The sequence below is a fragment of the Cucumis melo genome, chromosome 11 (genome assembly GCF_025177605.1).
Source record: "Cucumis melo cultivar AY chromosome 11, USDA_Cmelo_AY_1.0, whole genome shotgun sequence".
NCBI classification, from domain to species: domain Eukaryota; kingdom Viridiplantae; phylum Streptophyta; class Magnoliopsida; order Cucurbitales; family Cucurbitaceae; genus Cucumis; species Cucumis melo.
Genome location: NC_066867.1, coordinates 17942087 through 17960983, shown reverse-complemented (window position 1 = coordinate 17960983; position 18897 = coordinate 17942087). Strand labels below are relative to the sequence as shown.

The following is an 18897-nucleotide window of genomic DNA, read 5'->3' as shown; positions in this document are numbered from 1 at the left end:
CATCACTAATGTTATTTTCTTTTAAATTTTCAAGAATAACAACATTAGACCTGTTATTCTCACTCATCTTATTATTAGTACAAGGTTTAGTAGGACTCTCCATACCTTGATCTCGAGGAGGTTTAGAGTCTTAGACTAGAGCTGGTGGCTGACCAGTAGGGGACTCAACTTCCTTTCTATGATTCCTTCTGTAATATGTTTTCCAAGGACTTCGGTTGATGGGTAGGACTTTGAGATGAGGACAAATGAAAACATTTATAACTGCACTGATGAAGATGATACCTAATAAACACACATGTTAGAGCCGAAACGGTAAATTTGGTCTGATTATAGTTGAAATTATGGACATAAGTGGTACACCCAAACACAAGAAGGGGAACTTCAAAGATTAGACAAGTAGAGAGGTAGGACTCTTTAAGAAAATCTAAAGGAGTCTGAAGGTGGAGAATGCGAGAAAGTATTTTATTGATTAAATAAGCTGTTGTAAGAATAACATCTCCCCATAGTTGTGTGGGTTTATGTGGTTGTGAGGAAGATGAAACCCGATATTGTTTTTCCTGGATACACACATCACAAGATAGAGAGGAGACATCAATTTCAGAAAAAATATGGGAAAACAAATATTTCATATAATTAAAGTTTGGGTGGCCCAACTAAAAATGTCATAAAATATAATCATATTGAGAAGTGCTAAAATAAATAGATAGTAAACTAGCCCTAGAGATACTACTACTGAAGGTATCGTCATCAAGAATGTAAAGTCCCCTGCTATGCCGATCGGTTAGTACCAATCATCCTCCCTGAGCTCATGTTCTGAAAACAAATAGATTCAGGTAAGAAGATAGCTTTACAATGCATCCTACGATGATCTTTTGATAGATAGAAAATTGAAAGATAGTTTATGCACATACAAATCATTTTGAAGAGTAAGACCATCAAAGTGAACTATTTGTCCTTTGCCAGCAATTGGGGCTAAAAGGCCATCAACTATCTTGATTTTTTTATTACCGACACAAGAGGCATTAGAGATAAAGTGCTTTGAAGAACTTGTCAAGTGATTTGTAGCCTCGAAATCTAAAGTCCAGGAATTCTTCCCATCAACACTAATAATTCCAAGGGACTAAGGCATACCTGACTTAGCAACGACACTCAGAGTAGGAGTCTTGGTTTGGCTAGCAGTAGAGCCAATTAACTGAGAGGTGCTGACAGTGGTAGTCTGGCTAGCACGCCCTAAGTTCTGTTGCTCGTTGGAGGACAATTTCTTACCTTCTGGGGGATAACCGTAGGGTTTTCAACATTGATCATTGGTGTGCCACTGTTTCGTGCAATATACACAAATAGGAATTGATTTTCTATTATTCTTGTGATTATTGGGATTTGAGGACCGAGCACTAAAGACAGAAGAGTCAATGGCAAGGGTAGTCAGTACACCCATGACATTAGTACAAATTTTCTTTAAGATGGACTTCAAAACACACTTCAATTTGGGAAAAAAAATGTCTTTGTTCGAGTATACGACCAAAACAACATCAAATTTTGGATTAAGCCCTACAAGGAAATTATAAATATGGTTAGCCGCCTCAAGTTTAGCATATTCTATAGCGTCATTTGGCGTGTCCCAAATTGTCTCCTTACACAAATCCATCTCTTGCCAGAGAAGAGAAAGCTTGTTGAAATAGGAAGTCACATCCAAGCTCCCTAGTTTGAAATCATGGACATGTATTTTTAGTGTATACTGTCATCACGTCCTCGAGACGACGCGGAGCGACCGATGTCCTCAAAATAGATTAGTTTTTAAAATAAAATAGAAGTCACCTCCAATCTTTTTTATGGTGTGATTGGACTTCGAAATATAGTAAAATCCTTTTAAATAAAATCATTAAAAAATGGTACGCAAAAACTAGAGTTGAGTTTGGGAGTCCTGTATGAGGAATGTATTAGCATCACACAACATCCGTTTAGAAAATAGTGGCAAAATTCCAAATCTTGAATTGAAAATATTCTTTAATTTTTTAAAAACTAATGTCTTATTTAACCCCTTATTACTCCAATATTTGAAGCAATGATCTCATAAAATAAGTGAAAAACATTCCATCAATTAGACTATGTTGAAGAAAATCTTCTCACCTCAAGAAAGTGGGAAATTATTACAATTTCTCAAAATCCGTCATAGGCATAGTCTTCTAATAAAGAGATTTTTTTAAAACATTAATTAAAATCATTTTTTTCTTGGGATCAAATCTTGGACTCTCAAAGACGTGATCCTTCACCTTAAGAATTCTAGAAAATCGGACTCCCAAATTTCCTAAATTCTGTCGTAGGATTTTGTTGAAGAAAAACTGTATAAGTTTTTAAAAAATATTGATTAAGAAACCTTATGAAATCATAGATTAAATTTTGAATGTTTGAAAAACATGAAAAATTATAACTTCAAAAGAAAAAAATTCCAAATGATTTTAAAAAAAGTGTTTTGTGAAAGATTTTAGAACTTGAAGAATTTTAAATTAGAAGGATTTCCAAACTTGAAAATTTTAATTAGAAAGAGTGGAAAATTTTAAATAGGAAATAAAATGAGACTTAATATGAAAATTAGATAAGTAGAAACAAGAGTAAAGAAGCATCATAATAAATTATACAAACATGAAATAACATATTGAGATTTTAATAAAAACATATTGATGATTGATCTCGAACTTCCAAAAAATCGATTCACCTCAAGAATTCTAAGAAATCGGACTCCCAAATTTCCTAGATTCCATGGTAGGATTTTTTTTAAAGAAAATTAATTTAAAATGTTAATATATTTAAAAATTATTAGCAATAACATATTAAATTTACCACAAAAGAGGGAAAAAATAAAATATTAAATAACATATCAAAGACAAGAACATATTAAAGAAGCAATAATCAAGATGAGAAAAATATTAAAGAAGCGATAATCAAGATGAGAAAATACTAATGAAGCAATAATAAATGCTATAAAAAGAAAAAACGAATTAAATAAAAATGCTAATTATATATAAAAATGTAAAGAAACAATATATAGAAAATAAAGCTTAAGAATAAATTAATAAAGGAAAGACATAATAATAAATAAAAAATAGATAACAAAAAGGTACGAAGAAATATGTAACAAATAAAAAAAAACTATAAAAGAGAAGCTCACAAGATAATAAATAAATAATTACAAGAGAAATAAAAGTAGAGAAATAAGGACAATAATAATAAGCATATATTTAATCATTTAGTCTTTCTTTTTCTTTTTCTTTTTTCTTTTTACAAACTTTTTTTATGGAAGATTGAAGAAAGATAAATAAAATAATTAAAATAGTAAGAATAATGAAAAATAGAGAACTTTGAAGGAAAATAAACAAAATAGTAAAAAGAAGAGGAAAAGGAAAAGAAAGAAAAGTTGAAATCTCAACACACTAAACTCATTTGTTGTTGAGGTGAAGATCATTAGGACCAAAACCCTACCATACACCTCCAACTAAGTTAAAGTTTTTTTGAGTGTTGGATTCTTGGCATTGTAGGGAGAAAGATGAAGATTTAAGGGTTGCTAAAAGAGAAGATAAAATGGATGTTGTATATCTTTTTTTTTTAAGAAGGAATGAAGGTTAAAAGAAGTAGGAGGTATGAAAGTTAGAGATTTAGATGAAGAAGAGAGGATGTGAAGGTAGTAAAAATTTCTATTTTTTTTTGTGTGGCCTTTTCTCTATGCTGTGTTGTATGTATAAAGAAGAATTGATTATTTATAGCAAAATCATTTCTTCAAATGGCTAAAAATTCAAAATGGTGGGATTTTTTGCATTTGAAAATAATATCAACTTTAGCATTCATATCAAAATGGTATGGAGCCTTCAATAACCAAAATCAAATTCAAAAAAGTTACTATATTTGGTATTTATCTACCTACCTTAGTTACCCTAACTAAATGGTTTAGTAACTTTAACCAAACTACCTACAAAACTTAAAATGTAGTTAAATAACATTTATTTTTTAGAAAAAGGTAGTTAATCACAAAATTAAAAATAAACCAAATTATGGCAAAAATTAATCTAACAATTAAATTAATTTTGAATAATGTCGGACAAAATTAAGTGGCTACAGTATGCCCCCTTTCGTACATCCTTGTAAAATTTCAAGGTGAACGAAGGTGTAGCCATAATTTTGTGAAGTAAAATACTTTAAACATACTATCAGTGTCAATGGTTAGAGATAAACAAGCACCTCTTGACAAGATAAAAACATTGGATGCTGAGATAAACAAGCACCATAAGAGCAAAAAAGGTTTAGGCTAGGGAAAAACAAGCGACACATGACAAAATAAAATGTTGGAGGGTAGGGAGAAACAACTGTCATCACAGCAAAAATAAAACGCTAGGGGTCAAAGATAAACAAGCGCCTCCACAGTAAAAATTGTCAAGCGCTAGGGGTAAACAAACACCACATGAAAAAATAATACGCTGGAGGACAGGGAAAAGCAAGCGCATTCACAGCAAAAAGTTTCAAGGGCTAGGGATAAACAAGCACCACATGACAAAATAAAACGCTGGACGCTAGGGATAAACAAGCGCCACATGACAAAAAGAGAGCTGGAGGTCAGAGATAAACAAGCGTCATCATAGAAAAAATATAACGTAGGGGGCTAGGGATAAATAAGCACTTCCACAGCTAAAGGTGTCAAGGGCCAGGGATAAACAAACGCCATATGACAAAATAAAACGCTGGGGACCAGAAATAAACAAGCGACATCACAGCAAAAATACAACGCTGGGGGCCAGGAATAAACAAGCACCTCTACAGCAAAAGGTGTCAAGGCCTAGGGATAAACAAGGGCCACATGACAGAAAGAGAGCTGGAGGCTAGGGATAAACAAGCGCTATCACAACAAAAATTAAAATGCTGGGGCTAGGGATAAACAAGCGCCTCCACAGCAAAAAGTGTCAAGGACCAGAGATAAACAAGCACCACATGACAAAAAGAATGCTGGAGGCCAGAGATAAACAAGCGCCATCACAAAAAAAAAAAAAAAACACTGGGGGCTAGGGATAAACAAGCACCTACACAACAAAAGGTGTCAAGAGCCACGGATAAACAAGCACCACATGACAAAATAAAACGCTGGAGGCCAGGGATAAATAAGCACCTCCACAGCAAAAAGTGTCAAGGGTCAGGGATAAACAAGCACCACATGAAAAAATAAAATGCTGAACGCCAGGGATAAACAAGTGCCATCACAACAAAAATAAAACGCTGGAGGGTCAGGGATAAACAAGCGCCTCCATAGCAAAAAGTGTCAAGGGCCAAGGATAAACAAGTGTCACATGACAAAAAGAGAGCTGTAGGCCAAGGATAAACAAGCGCCATCACAGCTAAAAAGGATAAATGTCATTCATGAATGCATGTATGCATGTATATGCTTACTAAGACATGCTTATTTTAATAGTTTTCTTTTTTAAAAAACATTCTCTAGATTCTTTTCAAAAGAAGAAAACAAGTTAAAGCATATAAAATAGGTGGTTTACTTTTCCACAAAAATAGCCAATTAAGTATCATGGCTTGAGCTGTAATCTGGCTTCTAATATGCCTTGAAAATCTCCTTTGAGTGATTATTTCTCAAATAAAACACCATCTCTAGTCCTCGAGACCGATGGTAAATAAGTAGGTCTATAAAATTCAGTAATCTTGTAACTTAGATCTTGATCTAAAAGTCTTTTTTCAATCTTTAAACTCTTCATAAGTGAATAACTTTAAAGGCTCTCATAGTCTCTAATAAAAAGAGGGAATTTTCTTTGAAATTGGTTTTCTTCTACAAGTAATGATGACAAACGTTATGTGCTTTGCAATGCAGTCTTACTCTGATGGATGATACTTGGACTTCGATAGAGAGCTAGTTTCACCCTATATATTAAATAAGGGGAGATTGCCCCAAAATGATTTTTGATAAAAATAGGAAAACTCCTGCTAATTCCATTTTACAAGCAACACGAACGATTATCAGATATTCTGCAACGTAAATGTCATCATACTTAGATGAATGGTTCATAGAATTTAATGATAGAAATTTGATTACACCCTCATATTAAATGAAAGGGGATTGATCCAGTTGATGGTAGCATCTAAGAACCACTTTTCTAAATAATACTGATATTTTGTTGGATACTTTCGTTTCGCCAACTCAAAATTCAATAGGAAATAGCTAATGCTACATAATTTTGTACCCCAAACTAGGCATAATCTAAAGGTATGATGGCTAAACAGACATACTTTGTTGCCAAATGCAAGCTCATACTACTTCCAAAGGTTTTGACCTGATAGTTGAATACCTTCTGTTCTCTTTTTCAACTACTCATGTACCACATATTCTAATTCTTCTCCTCGTGATTAAGAGATGAAAATTGAAATCAAACCTTCATGTTGATTTCATTTCTAAAGTCTTCATTATTATCATATATATTTTTTTTGTGATGACCAAAAAGAAGATAAAAATATACTTGAAAAAAAAATGGAAGCCAACAATCCATTTTATTGTGGAAAAATAGGATACATATGGTTATGAAGTTGCCATCCAAATTCAACACAACATTAAAAGGTGCCCCTATTGCAAAGGTCTTTCCCTGATCTTGAGCATAGCCAATAGAAAATAATATCCCATTTCTCTAGCGATCTTAAGTAGTTTTTTATTTTTAATTGGGATGCTCTAAATTTTGCAAGCATGGAGAAACCAACTCATCAGATGGAATTGCACTAGTAAAGATGATAAGGACAAGTGCTTCATTGTCATTTCTTTGTCTATCATTTACTTGACTTTTCCTTTTCATAGTTCACTTGTTAAAATGATGTTAGGGACACATGGTTGATAATGCTATATCCCAAGCTGATCTCGTGCACTTCATCTTTTCTTTTAGTGGGATCACACTTTTAATCATGCCAATTTCTACTTCTGCATTAAACTCCTTTCTCCTTTAAACTTCGCTTTCAAGTCTTTCTCTCATTGTCATAATATAAGAAGCATTTTATAGTAGTATGTAGCATTCATAACGCTTATAAAACACTGGTGACATTAATATATCCTTACTCAATCAACTGAATATTGCCCCTGATCGACTATCTTTACATCTTTAAGCATAATCCTTAAAAGTGGCCAATGCTTCCTTTTTTTATAAACCGTAGATTTAAATGGTATTAGGCCAACTTAATAATGTCCTTGTGCTATTTTAAGACTTGTGCAATTGAGAGATATCCAACTACATGTACCAATGATCAGTTGAGCCAATTAGGCTATCTTTTTATGAGCAGACAGTTAAAAAAGAGTGATGGGATCAGTAGGCGCACTAGAACATCTCAACTAGGTTGATACCTTTGTAGCACCCTCATCATGTCCCATACCTAATGAAGAATATGTTCCTTATCACAAGATCAAATAGTGTCAAATTAGGCGCTCTTGAAAGTGGTGAATAAAAATTTTTGTCATCGTGGAAGTGGACTCAGTCGTACATGATGGAATAGCTATTAAGGTAGTTGTCCCATTATACTTTCAAATTTTGGCATCTTGAAATTGGGTGAAGTAACGATGACGTCTGAGACTATACATAGTTTTGTCACCTGAATGCCTTCATAAATATTACTATTCTCTATTACACCAAATCTCTCTTCTAAAACCTTGATATAATCTTCATTCAAGATTTGTGTCTTCAAAGGTCTTCTTGTTGGTTTTCTCGATTGTCGTAGCAACTAGTTAAAGTCATTCAAATGATTCATTTGTTGTGGAGCTCGACCACAATCTTATGTCAAATATGCCCTCAAGTCTACCAATGATGAATCTAATAGCTTTTTAGAAGTAAGAGCATGTAGGTATGGAGAATCATCATCAGGAGCTTGGTTCTAAACCAATTTCACCTGTTTGAATGCCCCTGCTACTGGTCTATATTTAACTTATGTGAGGGACTTTAAAACCTTTGCCACTTGTCCTTTTAACACTTTGACACTTCCTTTATGATTACTTGCACTTCGTTGGGGAACTCTTCCATGACTTCAACCAATAATGAATGAGGGGTGGAAATCTTTTGAACTATTTGTAAAAACTTTGACTCTCTTAATCTTTCAAAAGAGAGAGAATGGTAAAATTATTTGAAGTTATTTACTAGCGTGAAGTTTATGCATGTGAAATTTCATCAAAAATACAACAATCATCATTCTAAGGTGAACAAAATTTACTAATATTTTCAAGAAAAAATAGTTAAATGCTATGACTAATGAGATTTTTAAACAAAATACTAGCCAATAGTTTATAACATACATACAAGTACTGTTTATAAACATATGATTATAATGCATCATTATGAAATGACTCTTAGTGTTAGATCGTGCAAGTAAAAAGATATAATGATGGAATAATAGCATCGTATAATACTATCCATGATATATTTCTTTTCTAACAAAAACTTTTCTTTTTGGTACAAACTTCCACTCTTTAATTTATAATTGCAAAAGTCAATAACATTAAAACATTAGTAGTTATTTATTAAATAAGGCAAAAAAATACCTTAATAATAGTGTAACTTCTTATATAGAAGTCACAATTTTTTTATTAAATGCAATTTTTAACAAGATAAAATGAATAACGAGAGTGTTATATGAGATAAAAAAAGTTCATACATAAAACTCACCCCAAAACTTTTACAAAACCATCAAAATTGATCATTTACTCTAAACATATAGTGATTTAAGAGCTTTTCTCTTTTGATTAATTAGTCAAATTTGTTTGATGGCTATGATCAAGTAGAATGTCAAATTTATTTTAAGAAAATTGAAAAAAAAAAGTTAAATCTTTTCATTATTTTCTTTGATTCATTTTTTACTTGAAAATATTTGCCTCTTTTAAAATAACTTTCAAAATATTAAAGCTTTATAAAAAAGATAATATGCATGTTGTTTCACATAAATAAATTGAAGAAACAAAAATGAAAGTTACATGATAAGTTTTTTTTTTTACCAATTTTTTTATACTTGATCATATCTTTTAGCATTTCAAATAATCGTTCAAAATTTTAATTTTTAAAGCTAATGTTATTTAATTCTAACATGTGTTTTTTTTATCTATTTTTTGAATAGTTAATATATTTCCCAAAAAAATTCATTAAATGATACTAATTACTATTGAACATATATTCTTTTTAGAAAAAAAAAAGTTGGATAAATATGTTTTTTTAAAAAACTTTTTATAAAAAATGTCGTTCAATCTTTGAAATATATGAAGAAAAGTTATTGATTTCTCTTTAAAATACCTCTTTTTTTTTAATATGAAGAAACTTTATAAAACTTCAACAAAATTACAAAGTTGTCAATTGATTAAAAAAAAAAAACAAAATTGGCAAATAAAATATTGTTAGCTTTTACTAAAATTTTTTATGCAATTGTGATATTTGAACCCAAATAAGTAAAGAATCAATGAAATTAAATAGAAATACCATGTGTAAATGCATGTTGAAATAAATGTATGTTGTAATACACTAGAATATTGCATAAAAGTTTTAAAAAGTGAGATAATTCTATAGGCCTTAAATGATAAAGGTTCCTAAACTTGTCAAACTCATACATGACGAATTGACTAGTCGAGTGAGAAATTTTTGTGTGCCTGCACGGAAGCATAAGCTTCTCGGAGGTCAACACTACTTTGTCCTCAATTCCAATCTTATGAGGTAAAGTCCAGGTAGGAGGCTTGTGATAGTGTGTGAAGCAAAACAATAGTTTTTAAATAAAGTCAAAATAAAACGCTCCAAACAAAGTTAGGTTTGCTCTAAAGTCCTATACAAGGAGGTTCTCAAATTGGTCAAAAGTCGTACATGACAATGATTAGAGTTTAGATTTTTCGTGTGCCTACACATGATCGTAAGCTCTTCGAAGGTCAACACTACTTTGTCCTTAATTCTAATCCTATGAGGTAAAAGCCCGGGTAGGAGGCTTGTGATTGTGTGTGCAATAATAAAATACACAATAACTACACATAATAAATTTAAAATAAAAATTAAGGAATAAAATAATTCAAGATAAGGGATAAAATGACCAAACTCTCGAGGTAGAGCCTCATGTCCCCAGTGGAGTTGCCAAGCCGTCGCCATGTGCCCGAGACGACGCGGAGCGACCAACGTCCTCAAAATGAGTTAGTTTTTAAAATAAAATAGGATTCGCCTCCAATCTTTTTTACGGTGTGATTGGACATCGAAATATAGTAAAAACCTTTTAAATAAAATCATTAAAAAATGGTCTGCGAAAACTAGAGTTGAGTTCGGGAGTAATTTATGTATAAGAAAAGTGTTAGCACCTCACAACACCCGTTTAAAAAACAGTGGCTAAATTTCAAATCTTGAATTGAAAATATTCTTTAATTTCTTTTAAAAACTAATGTCTTACTTTACCCCTCATTACTCCAATATTTGAAGCAACGATCTCATAAAATAAGTGGAAAATATACCATCAATTAGACTATGTTAAAGAAAATCTTCTCACCTCAAGAAAGTGAGAAATTAGTACAATTTCTCAAAAACCGTCACAGGGATAGTCTTCTAATAAAGAGATTTTTTTAAAACATTAATTAAAATCATTTTTCTCTTGGGATCAAATCTTGGACTCCCAATGACATGATCCCTCACCTAAAGAATTCTAGAAAATTAGACTCCCAAATTTTCTAGATTCCGTCGTAGGATTTTGTTTAAGAAAATCGATATAAATTTTACCTTTGAGATTGAGGACAGAAAAGATTTAATTTACGAATTCAGCCCACTTCGTTCTTACGACATCTAAATTGTCCTATGAATATGTCGAGATTGATCCTTCCATCTATCCATCATTTAAAAATGATTTAATGTGCAATAGTTGTAAACAACATAAGTAGTTCAAAAAGGTAAAATGAAATACTTACTACTTCAATGATTGTCCTATTGCTTGACAATATTATATCATGCATGAATTGTATGACATAATAACCACACTCCAAAATGCCACCTTGCTTTGGACATTATCCATCAGAAAAAAAGAAGAAGAACAAAATACCTATATTACGGTTGCAAAACATAAAGCATGTTTATCTCTTTCTTCTACTAAATCCCCACCCCTCATACCTTGACTATCGTCCAAACAGGCTTCTTCCTTCTCGAAATGTCGAAAGCCCTAAGAATGAATAGCAAAATACGTAAATTATACAATCATTGTCTCATATGCAACATATTAACTCATTATTGTTTTATCAATAAATAAAAGTTCCAACATACATCTAGACGACATCAAAGACATCATTGTTAATTCAGGTTCTCAAAGGATCCATCAAATATGTGGTGTCCCTTATGAAGTTAATGGCAACTAGACACCAATGGTTTCTATTTTGACAGGTAAGTATGAGTTAAACTTAGAATGAAGGTTATATAGTTCATTAGGTGCATTAGTTGAAAAAAGTTTTACACATACCACGAATTGTATAGAAACATCAAAATCTGACGATGGTCGGTCCCAAGTAATCTAGCATTCAAGACCTGTGCTCGATCTTCTTTACTTATACCAACTGAAACAGAGCCAGCATCTGCAAACTTGTAGGATCCCAACGTTACTTTCTTTTCCATCACTTTGTAGAGATGACTACAAATATGAACAACATAATGGACTTTAGTGCGTAGTACATGTTACTATACTATGTAATTGATGTGCAAAAGAGGTAACTTACAACATGAATGCATCAATGCATTGGTTGATATAAGCTGCATTTGACAAAATTCTTGGAGTGCCTCGAGGAATATGCAACATTTCCGTTAATACCCAAAAACTTTAGCAGGTACGTGAACTTGAATCTTCGACCCAATATAATCAAGTTCCCATAGCAATAATCGTAGTAAAATTGGTGCTCTCTTTGTATTCAGTATCAACGACGGTAATCACGGATCAGCTTGGTACACGCTTTTCATCTGCCACAAACGTAAAATGCCATCCATATGAAATATATTTAAACCAAATCCATCTGTTGAAAACACATTACCTTCTCGTCTAGAGGAATGACCAAATGACGAGGCCATAACAATTGTGAACCAACTCTTGGGTAGTCATACCTTCCCTTGTTGGAACAGAGACGAAGCAATTACCATTGGCAACCATGTCCACTGATACCTTCATGTTGTCACCATCCATGTCGTAGTCGAAAATAGTTCCAGCATCGACGACATTGTCCTTGGTCCCAATTGCAAGTCGACAAGAAGTTCCATCCTACAATATACAACGAAAGAAAATATGAAATATTAATATTGACCTTCACTTTTGTCAAAGTCCCAGTTGATGCACAAACATCTTTATTCTCCTCACCAACCTTCGTCGCACATAAATGTTGATTGATCATATATTTAATAATTAAAAAATAACATTTGAGTAAAAAAAATAAAAGTAGATGTCTTTTACCTTATCTTGTTTTTCTATCGTCAAGTCCTCTATTTTAACTTTTATTTCTAGAACTTGTCTATTTTCTTCTTCTGTGTCATAGTCATTTGCATCATCTGACGTGTCAATGCTCTTCGAAGCCATTTGACTCTTGATCTTGCTCTCATCAGCAGTTTCTCCCTTTGTGGCCACTTCAAAAACCCTTTTATGGTTCATTAATTCCGCTTCCAGTTCTAAGATACGAGTAGCCATTCTCGTTCGCTCTTCAGCATAATCTTCTTCTTTACTGACCTTCTTTCGTTTCTCTCTTGCAGTGTGGAAGTATTTACTCGGTGTGACGTATTGACCTACCCCTCGAATCCTTTCTGATGGATCATTCCATCCGATGGCTTACGATAGTATGTCTGAAGTTACATTATCCGTTGAATGAGTCGCACGTTTTGAAACAAGTAGGTTGTCCTATCATGGAAAGGTTATATTATTTTTAGTAAGTACAAAAAAACACACCCTTGCAAGAGGAAAGTACTTACAAATTTATTGGCCACCTCCTTTGTGTTTGTGTCAAGAATCTCTCCATCTTTAGTTGTTCGTGCTTTCTTCCATAGTAAAGCACGATCAATTAACCCACCACTAGATGTGTTTGTTTTCAGTAAAAGGAAAGAACATTATGATTAGTTATAACACATTACATGTTTGATTATTGGAACTCATATATACTATTCCTTGCGTACCATCTCTTCGGCAAGGTTTGCATAACATTTTTGTGACATTCGGTGGTTGTATTTGTTGTTCTTTCTCCACTCATGACCGTTGTTGCTAACCATCTTCACACATAAACTACATTTTAGCATAATTACTGTCATATATGAATGAAGGGAATGGTAGTTATAGTTACCTCAAATTGTTCAATTAATCTGGAAGTGACAAATATGTTCCAATGCTCACGATCGATGAATGAGTATTCTGTTGGTGGGTTTTTCAGTTTCTCCAAATCTTCCTTATATGGTAACACATGCTTTATAGTTAGTGACGATTTGAAGTTCCGAAAACATACACTCACATTTTGTAAAATACTTCTTTTGGATTTGGGGTCTACTACGAAACCACCCTATTACATGACATTATATAATGAACGTTAGTGACAAAATATGAACAACGTTACTAACTAAGGGTAAGAAAATTACCTTAATTAGTTCGTAAATTTTATCTTTGAGCTCCGCAGGTAAATCCTTCCAAGATTGGTAACTGAACGAAACATGAACTCGCACGGTTGTTCCAATGAAACTCTTTAACTTGGTCGCGCTTTCACCAATGGGCTGACCGAGCTCATTATATTCAACCACTCTCTTGTGTCCATCACAACTAACCCGTGTGATCTCAGACATCCCTGTAGGTCCACATGTACCTTTACCTTTATTAATGACACCCTAGATACTCGGTACGCTCGAGCAACCAGCTTCCAATCTAGCTTGTTTTCCAAGTGCTGTTGTTTGGTAATTGATGATCCACCTGCATGAAATGACGTCATAATTTTCAGTATAGTACACTATTGATCAACATATCAATTATTTAGGGGGAATGAAAATGGAAAGCAATAATCATAAACAACAATAATCCATTAGTAAGATCCTTCAGAAAGTTTACATAACATATAGATCAACATACATGAAGATTTGCTAAGTTTGTTACAAGACGTAAAGGAAAATGCTTACAACTATTACTAATCGCTCAATGGAAATATTAAAAAATGGAGATAAGAACTACCAAGTGGACTATTGAAAACAATTAACACCAACAGGAGAATTACGTGGAAACCCGATAACTAGGAGAAAAACCACGATAAAGTTTTTATTATTTTTCGATGAATTAATACAATAGGTACAAATGGAGAGAATACATAGAATACTATTGGAGTTAGAAACGAAAAGATTTATGAAATAAAATCTTCCATTTTATTCTTTAAAAAAAATCTATGGGCCAAACCCATTAATTCTAACATGGACATCAAAATTGAAAATTTAGTCTTCTAGCCTGGAATTAAAAGGGAAAAAGAAAATAAAGAAATAATAACATTATTTATTAGGCTTAAAATGAATGTTTTTCAATGACTAGAATGAATGATTAGAAACTTTGGAGGAACATTATATTACCAAATGTTTATGTGCTTACCCAAGTGCCTTCACAGTCGACCCTGATATATGGGATCTCTTCATCTTTTCTAGTTATACCTGCTGGACATTCTAAAATCGCTGGACAATGGAGGGATGTATCGCTTAGCTCGTCGTTGTAACAATTATCAACAAAATCTTTTTCTGGTGGCTTCACAACGATGGGCCATCTGCCATCACCGAGATCTTTAACATAGAACACCGGTCTTGCTTGTGATGCTAATATGAATGAATCTGAATAGTGACCTATACGATTGAGGTCAACTAGTGTGAATCCAAGATCGTCTACTCGTACTCCATTCTTCGTATCAACCCAGTTACATCTAAAAAGTGTAACTCTAAAAGTGTTGTAATTGACTTCCTAGATTCCTTGAATCACATCATAGGACATGTCAACAATTATTGGGTTTTTGTCTTTGGCAATGGCCACATGCATTGTTGATGTAACAAACATAACCCCACTGTTTTGAACCATTCTGGTGTCATCACAAGGCTTTATGTTGTAGCAAATTCCATTGACTTTATATCCCTCATATGTCATTACAACAGGATGTGGGACATGTGCAATCCATCTTATCGTTGTGTTCACGACTTGACCTTCTTGGATTTCATACATGACCTATTATGGCGACTATAATTAGTCACGGTTCTTCATACTTTATATTATGTGTCAATAACATGAAAGTACATCTAAACAACATACCTCGTCTCGTATCCAATTGGGGAATAATCGACTGTGCTCATCTCACAACCATTTCTCATTTCTCGCTTTTCATGGGTTGGAAGATTTCAAGATTTCCATATGTCGTCTATCTAGTTCTTACTGAACATATGTACTCAATTAATTTATCTATGAATGAAGCATTCATTTCTAAGAATGGTGTACATATTTGTTCAGCTAAGCTTGAAAACAACTTGTATGTATTAAGACCTAATGAAGCAAAAGCAGTTTTAAATCATGAGATGTTTAAAACTGCTAATAGTCAAAATAAAAGGCAAAGAATTTCTCCAAATAACAATACCTATCTTTGGCATTTAAGATTAGGTCACATAAATCTCGATCGGATAGGGAGATTGGTAAAGAATGGACTTCTAAACGAGTTAGAAGATGATTCATTACCTTAATGTGAATCTTGTCTTGAAGGAAAAATGACAAAAAGATCTTTTACTGGAAAAGGTTATAGAGCCAAAGAGCCTTTAAAACTTATACATTTAGACCTTTGTGGTCCGATGAATGTAAAAGCTAGAGGGGGTTTTGAATACCTCATCTCTTTTATAGATGACTATTCGAAGTATGGTTATTTATACTTAATGGAGCATAAGTCTGAAGCTCTTGAAAAGTTCAAGGAGTATAAGGCTGAAGTTGAAAACCTATTAAGTAAAAAGATTAAAATACTTCGATCTAATGGAGGTGGAGAGTATATGGATTTGAGATTCCAGGACTATATGATAGAACATGGAATCCAATCCCAACTCTCAGCACCTGGTACACCTCAACAAAATGGTGTGTCAAAAAGGAGAAATAGAACCTTGTTAGACATGGTTCGTTCAATGATGAGTTATGCTCAATTGCCTAGCTCGTTTTGGGGGTATGCAGTAGAGACTGCAGTTCATATCTTGAACAATGTTCCCTCGAAGAGTGTTTCTGAAACACCTTTCGAGTTATGAAGAGAATATAAACCTAGTTTAAGTCACTTCAAAATCTAGAGTTGTCCAGCACACGTGTTAGTGACAAATCCCAAGAAGTTGGAACCTCGTTCAAGGTTATGCCAATTTGTTGGTTACCTTAAAGAGACGAGAGGTGGTCTATTCTTCGATCCACAAGAAAATAGAGTGTTTGTATCGACAAATGCTACTTTCTTAGAAGAAGACCACATGAGAGATCATAAACCACGAAGCAAATTAGTATTAAATGAAGCTACTGATGAATAAACAAGAGTTGTTGATGAAGTTGGTCCCTCATCAAGAGTTGATAAAACCACCGCATCAGGTCAATCTCATTCTTCTCAATAGTTGAGAATGTCTCGACGCAGTGGGAGGATTGTATCACAACCTAACCATTATTTGGGTTTAACTGAAACTCAGGTTGTCATACCAGATGATGGTATTGAGGATCCATTGTCCTATAAACAGGCAATGAATGATGTAGATAAGGACCAATAGGTCAAAGCTATGGACCTTGAAATGGAGTCTATGTACTTCATTTAGTGTGGGAGCTTGTAGATCTACCTGAAGGGGTAAAACCTAGAGGGTGTAAATGGATCTATAAGAGAAAGAGAGATTCAGTTGAGAAGGTACAGACCTTCAAAGCTAGACTTGTAGCAAAAGGGTATACCCAAAGGGAAGGGGTTGACTATGAGGAAACTTTTTCCTCTGTTGCTACGTTAAAGTCTATAAGGATTCTTTTGTCCATCGCCACATTTTATGATTATGAAATATGGCAAATGGATGTCAAGACTGCTTTTCTGAATGGCAATCTTGAAGAGAGTATCTTTATGTCTCAGTCCGAGGGGTTCATCACCCAAGGTCAAGAGCAAAAAGTTTGCAAGCTGAATCGATCCATTTATGGGTTGAAACAAGCATCTAGATTTTGGAACATTAGGTTTGATACTGCGATCAAATCCTATGGTTTTGACCAAAACGTTGATGAACCTTGTGTATATAAGAAAATCAACAAAGGAAAAGTAGTTTTCTTAGTACTTTATGTGGATGATATCCTCCTCATTGGGAATGATGTAGGATACCTTACTGACGTTAAAGCTTGGCTAGCAGCCCAATTCCAAATGAAAGATTTAGGAGAGGCACAATATGTTCTTGGAATTTAAATCATAAGGGATCATAAGAAAAAAACGCTAGCACTGTCTCAAGCAACCTATATCGATAAAATGTTGGTTCGATATTCGATGCAAAACTCTAAGAAGGATTTATTACCTTTCAGGCATGGGGTTCACTTGTCTAAGGAACAATGTCCTAAGAAACCTCAAGAAGTTGAGGATATGAGACGTATTCCCTATGCCTCAACTGTAGGTAGCTTAATGTATGTTATGCTCTGCACTAGGCCAGACATTTGTTATGCAGTAGGAATAGTCAGTAGGTATCAGTCCAACCTAGGGTTAGACCACTGGACGACAGTTAAAATTATTCTCAAGTATCTTAGGAGAACGAGAGACTACATGCTTGTGTATGAAGCTAAGGATTTAATCCTTATAGGATACACTGATTCTGATTTCCAAACTGATAAGGATTCTAGGAAATCCACATCGAGATCAGTGTTCACCCTAAATGGGGGAGCTGTAGTATGGCGTAGCATCAAGAAAGGATGCATTGCAGACTCTACAATGGAGGCTGAATACGTCGCTGCTTGTGAAGCGGCAAAAGAAGCAATTTGGCTTAGGAAGTTCCTACATGATTTGGAAGTTGTTCCAAATATGAACTTGTCCATCACTCTATATTGTGATCACAGTGGAGCAGTAGCTAATTCTAAAGAACCTCGTAGCCACAAATGCAGGAAACACATAGAGAGGAAGTATCACCTGATACGGGAGATTGTGCAACGAAGGGATGTGATCGTCACCAAGATCGCTTCGGAGCACAGCATTGTTGATCCATTTATGAAGACTCTCACGGCTAAAGTGTTCGAGGGTCATCTAGAAAGTCTAGGTCTATGAGATATGTACATTAGGTAACCGAGAACAGGTGGGAGATGTGCAATGGGTATGATGATGCCCTAGTTTATTGTATTTGTATATATGCGTTTTATGTAATATACTTGTACATTTTACCATTTTCAATGTTTGAGGATTACTTTATTATGCACATCCCATAAGGACTAGAGTTTTAGTCCAAGTGGGAGTTTGTTGGGTTTTATGTCCTAAAACACGTAGATAATAAATATATAATCAATTGACCGTTATTAATAAAGTGTTTTATTATTATAATTTCAATGTGTTATTTATTATATTATTAGTTTTGTCTTAATAACCTAAATCTAATAAACTAACATCCTAAGCTGTTTGATGAGTCTTGAACAGTATGTAGGGACATACGAGGATCAATGTTCAAGATCAGCTTAAAGGGTCTATAGTATAGGTTGGGTACCTTATCCTGTTAACACTATGGATACAGCTCAAACACATTGATCAAATGCGTTCATGTATGTGACATGCGAGTGAGGGTATCCTATGCAATGAGTTTGCATAAGACGGGACCACGAAATAGTAATCACTAGATGTTACTCCGTTAACTAGTTGGATTTCTATTTTATTAGGATGACCTAGGTAACTTAGTCTTACACTACTACAAAAACATG

The 18897-nt window shown here is 33.7% G+C and overlaps 1 protein-coding gene and 1 long non-coding RNA gene across 2 annotated transcripts; both read right to left on the bottom strand.

Annotated features, from left to right (window-relative positions):
• Positions 1–10960: 10960 nt before the first annotated feature.
• Positions 10961–12248, bottom strand: LOC127151658 (uncharacterized). The gene is made up of 3 exons (XM_051091509.1): positions 11720–12248; positions 11467–11634; positions 10961–11172 (listed from the first exon to the last, which is right to left on the bottom strand). The coding sequence occupies exons 1-3, from the start codon at positions 11797–11799 to the stop codon at positions 11118–11120; spliced, it is 303 nt and encodes a 100-aa protein (XP_050947466.1). The 5' UTR covers positions 11800–12248; the 3' UTR covers positions 10961–11117.
• Positions 12249–12447: 199 nt separating this feature from the next.
• Positions 12448–13346, bottom strand: LOC127151657 (uncharacterized). Its single transcript, XR_007824698.1, has 3 exons — positions 13152–13346; positions 12951–13050; positions 12448–12879 (listed from the first exon to the last, which is right to left on the bottom strand). It is a non-coding gene; the product is annotated as an uncharacterized LOC127151657 (long non-coding RNA).
• Between the last annotated feature and the right edge of the window lie 5551 nt (positions 13347–18897).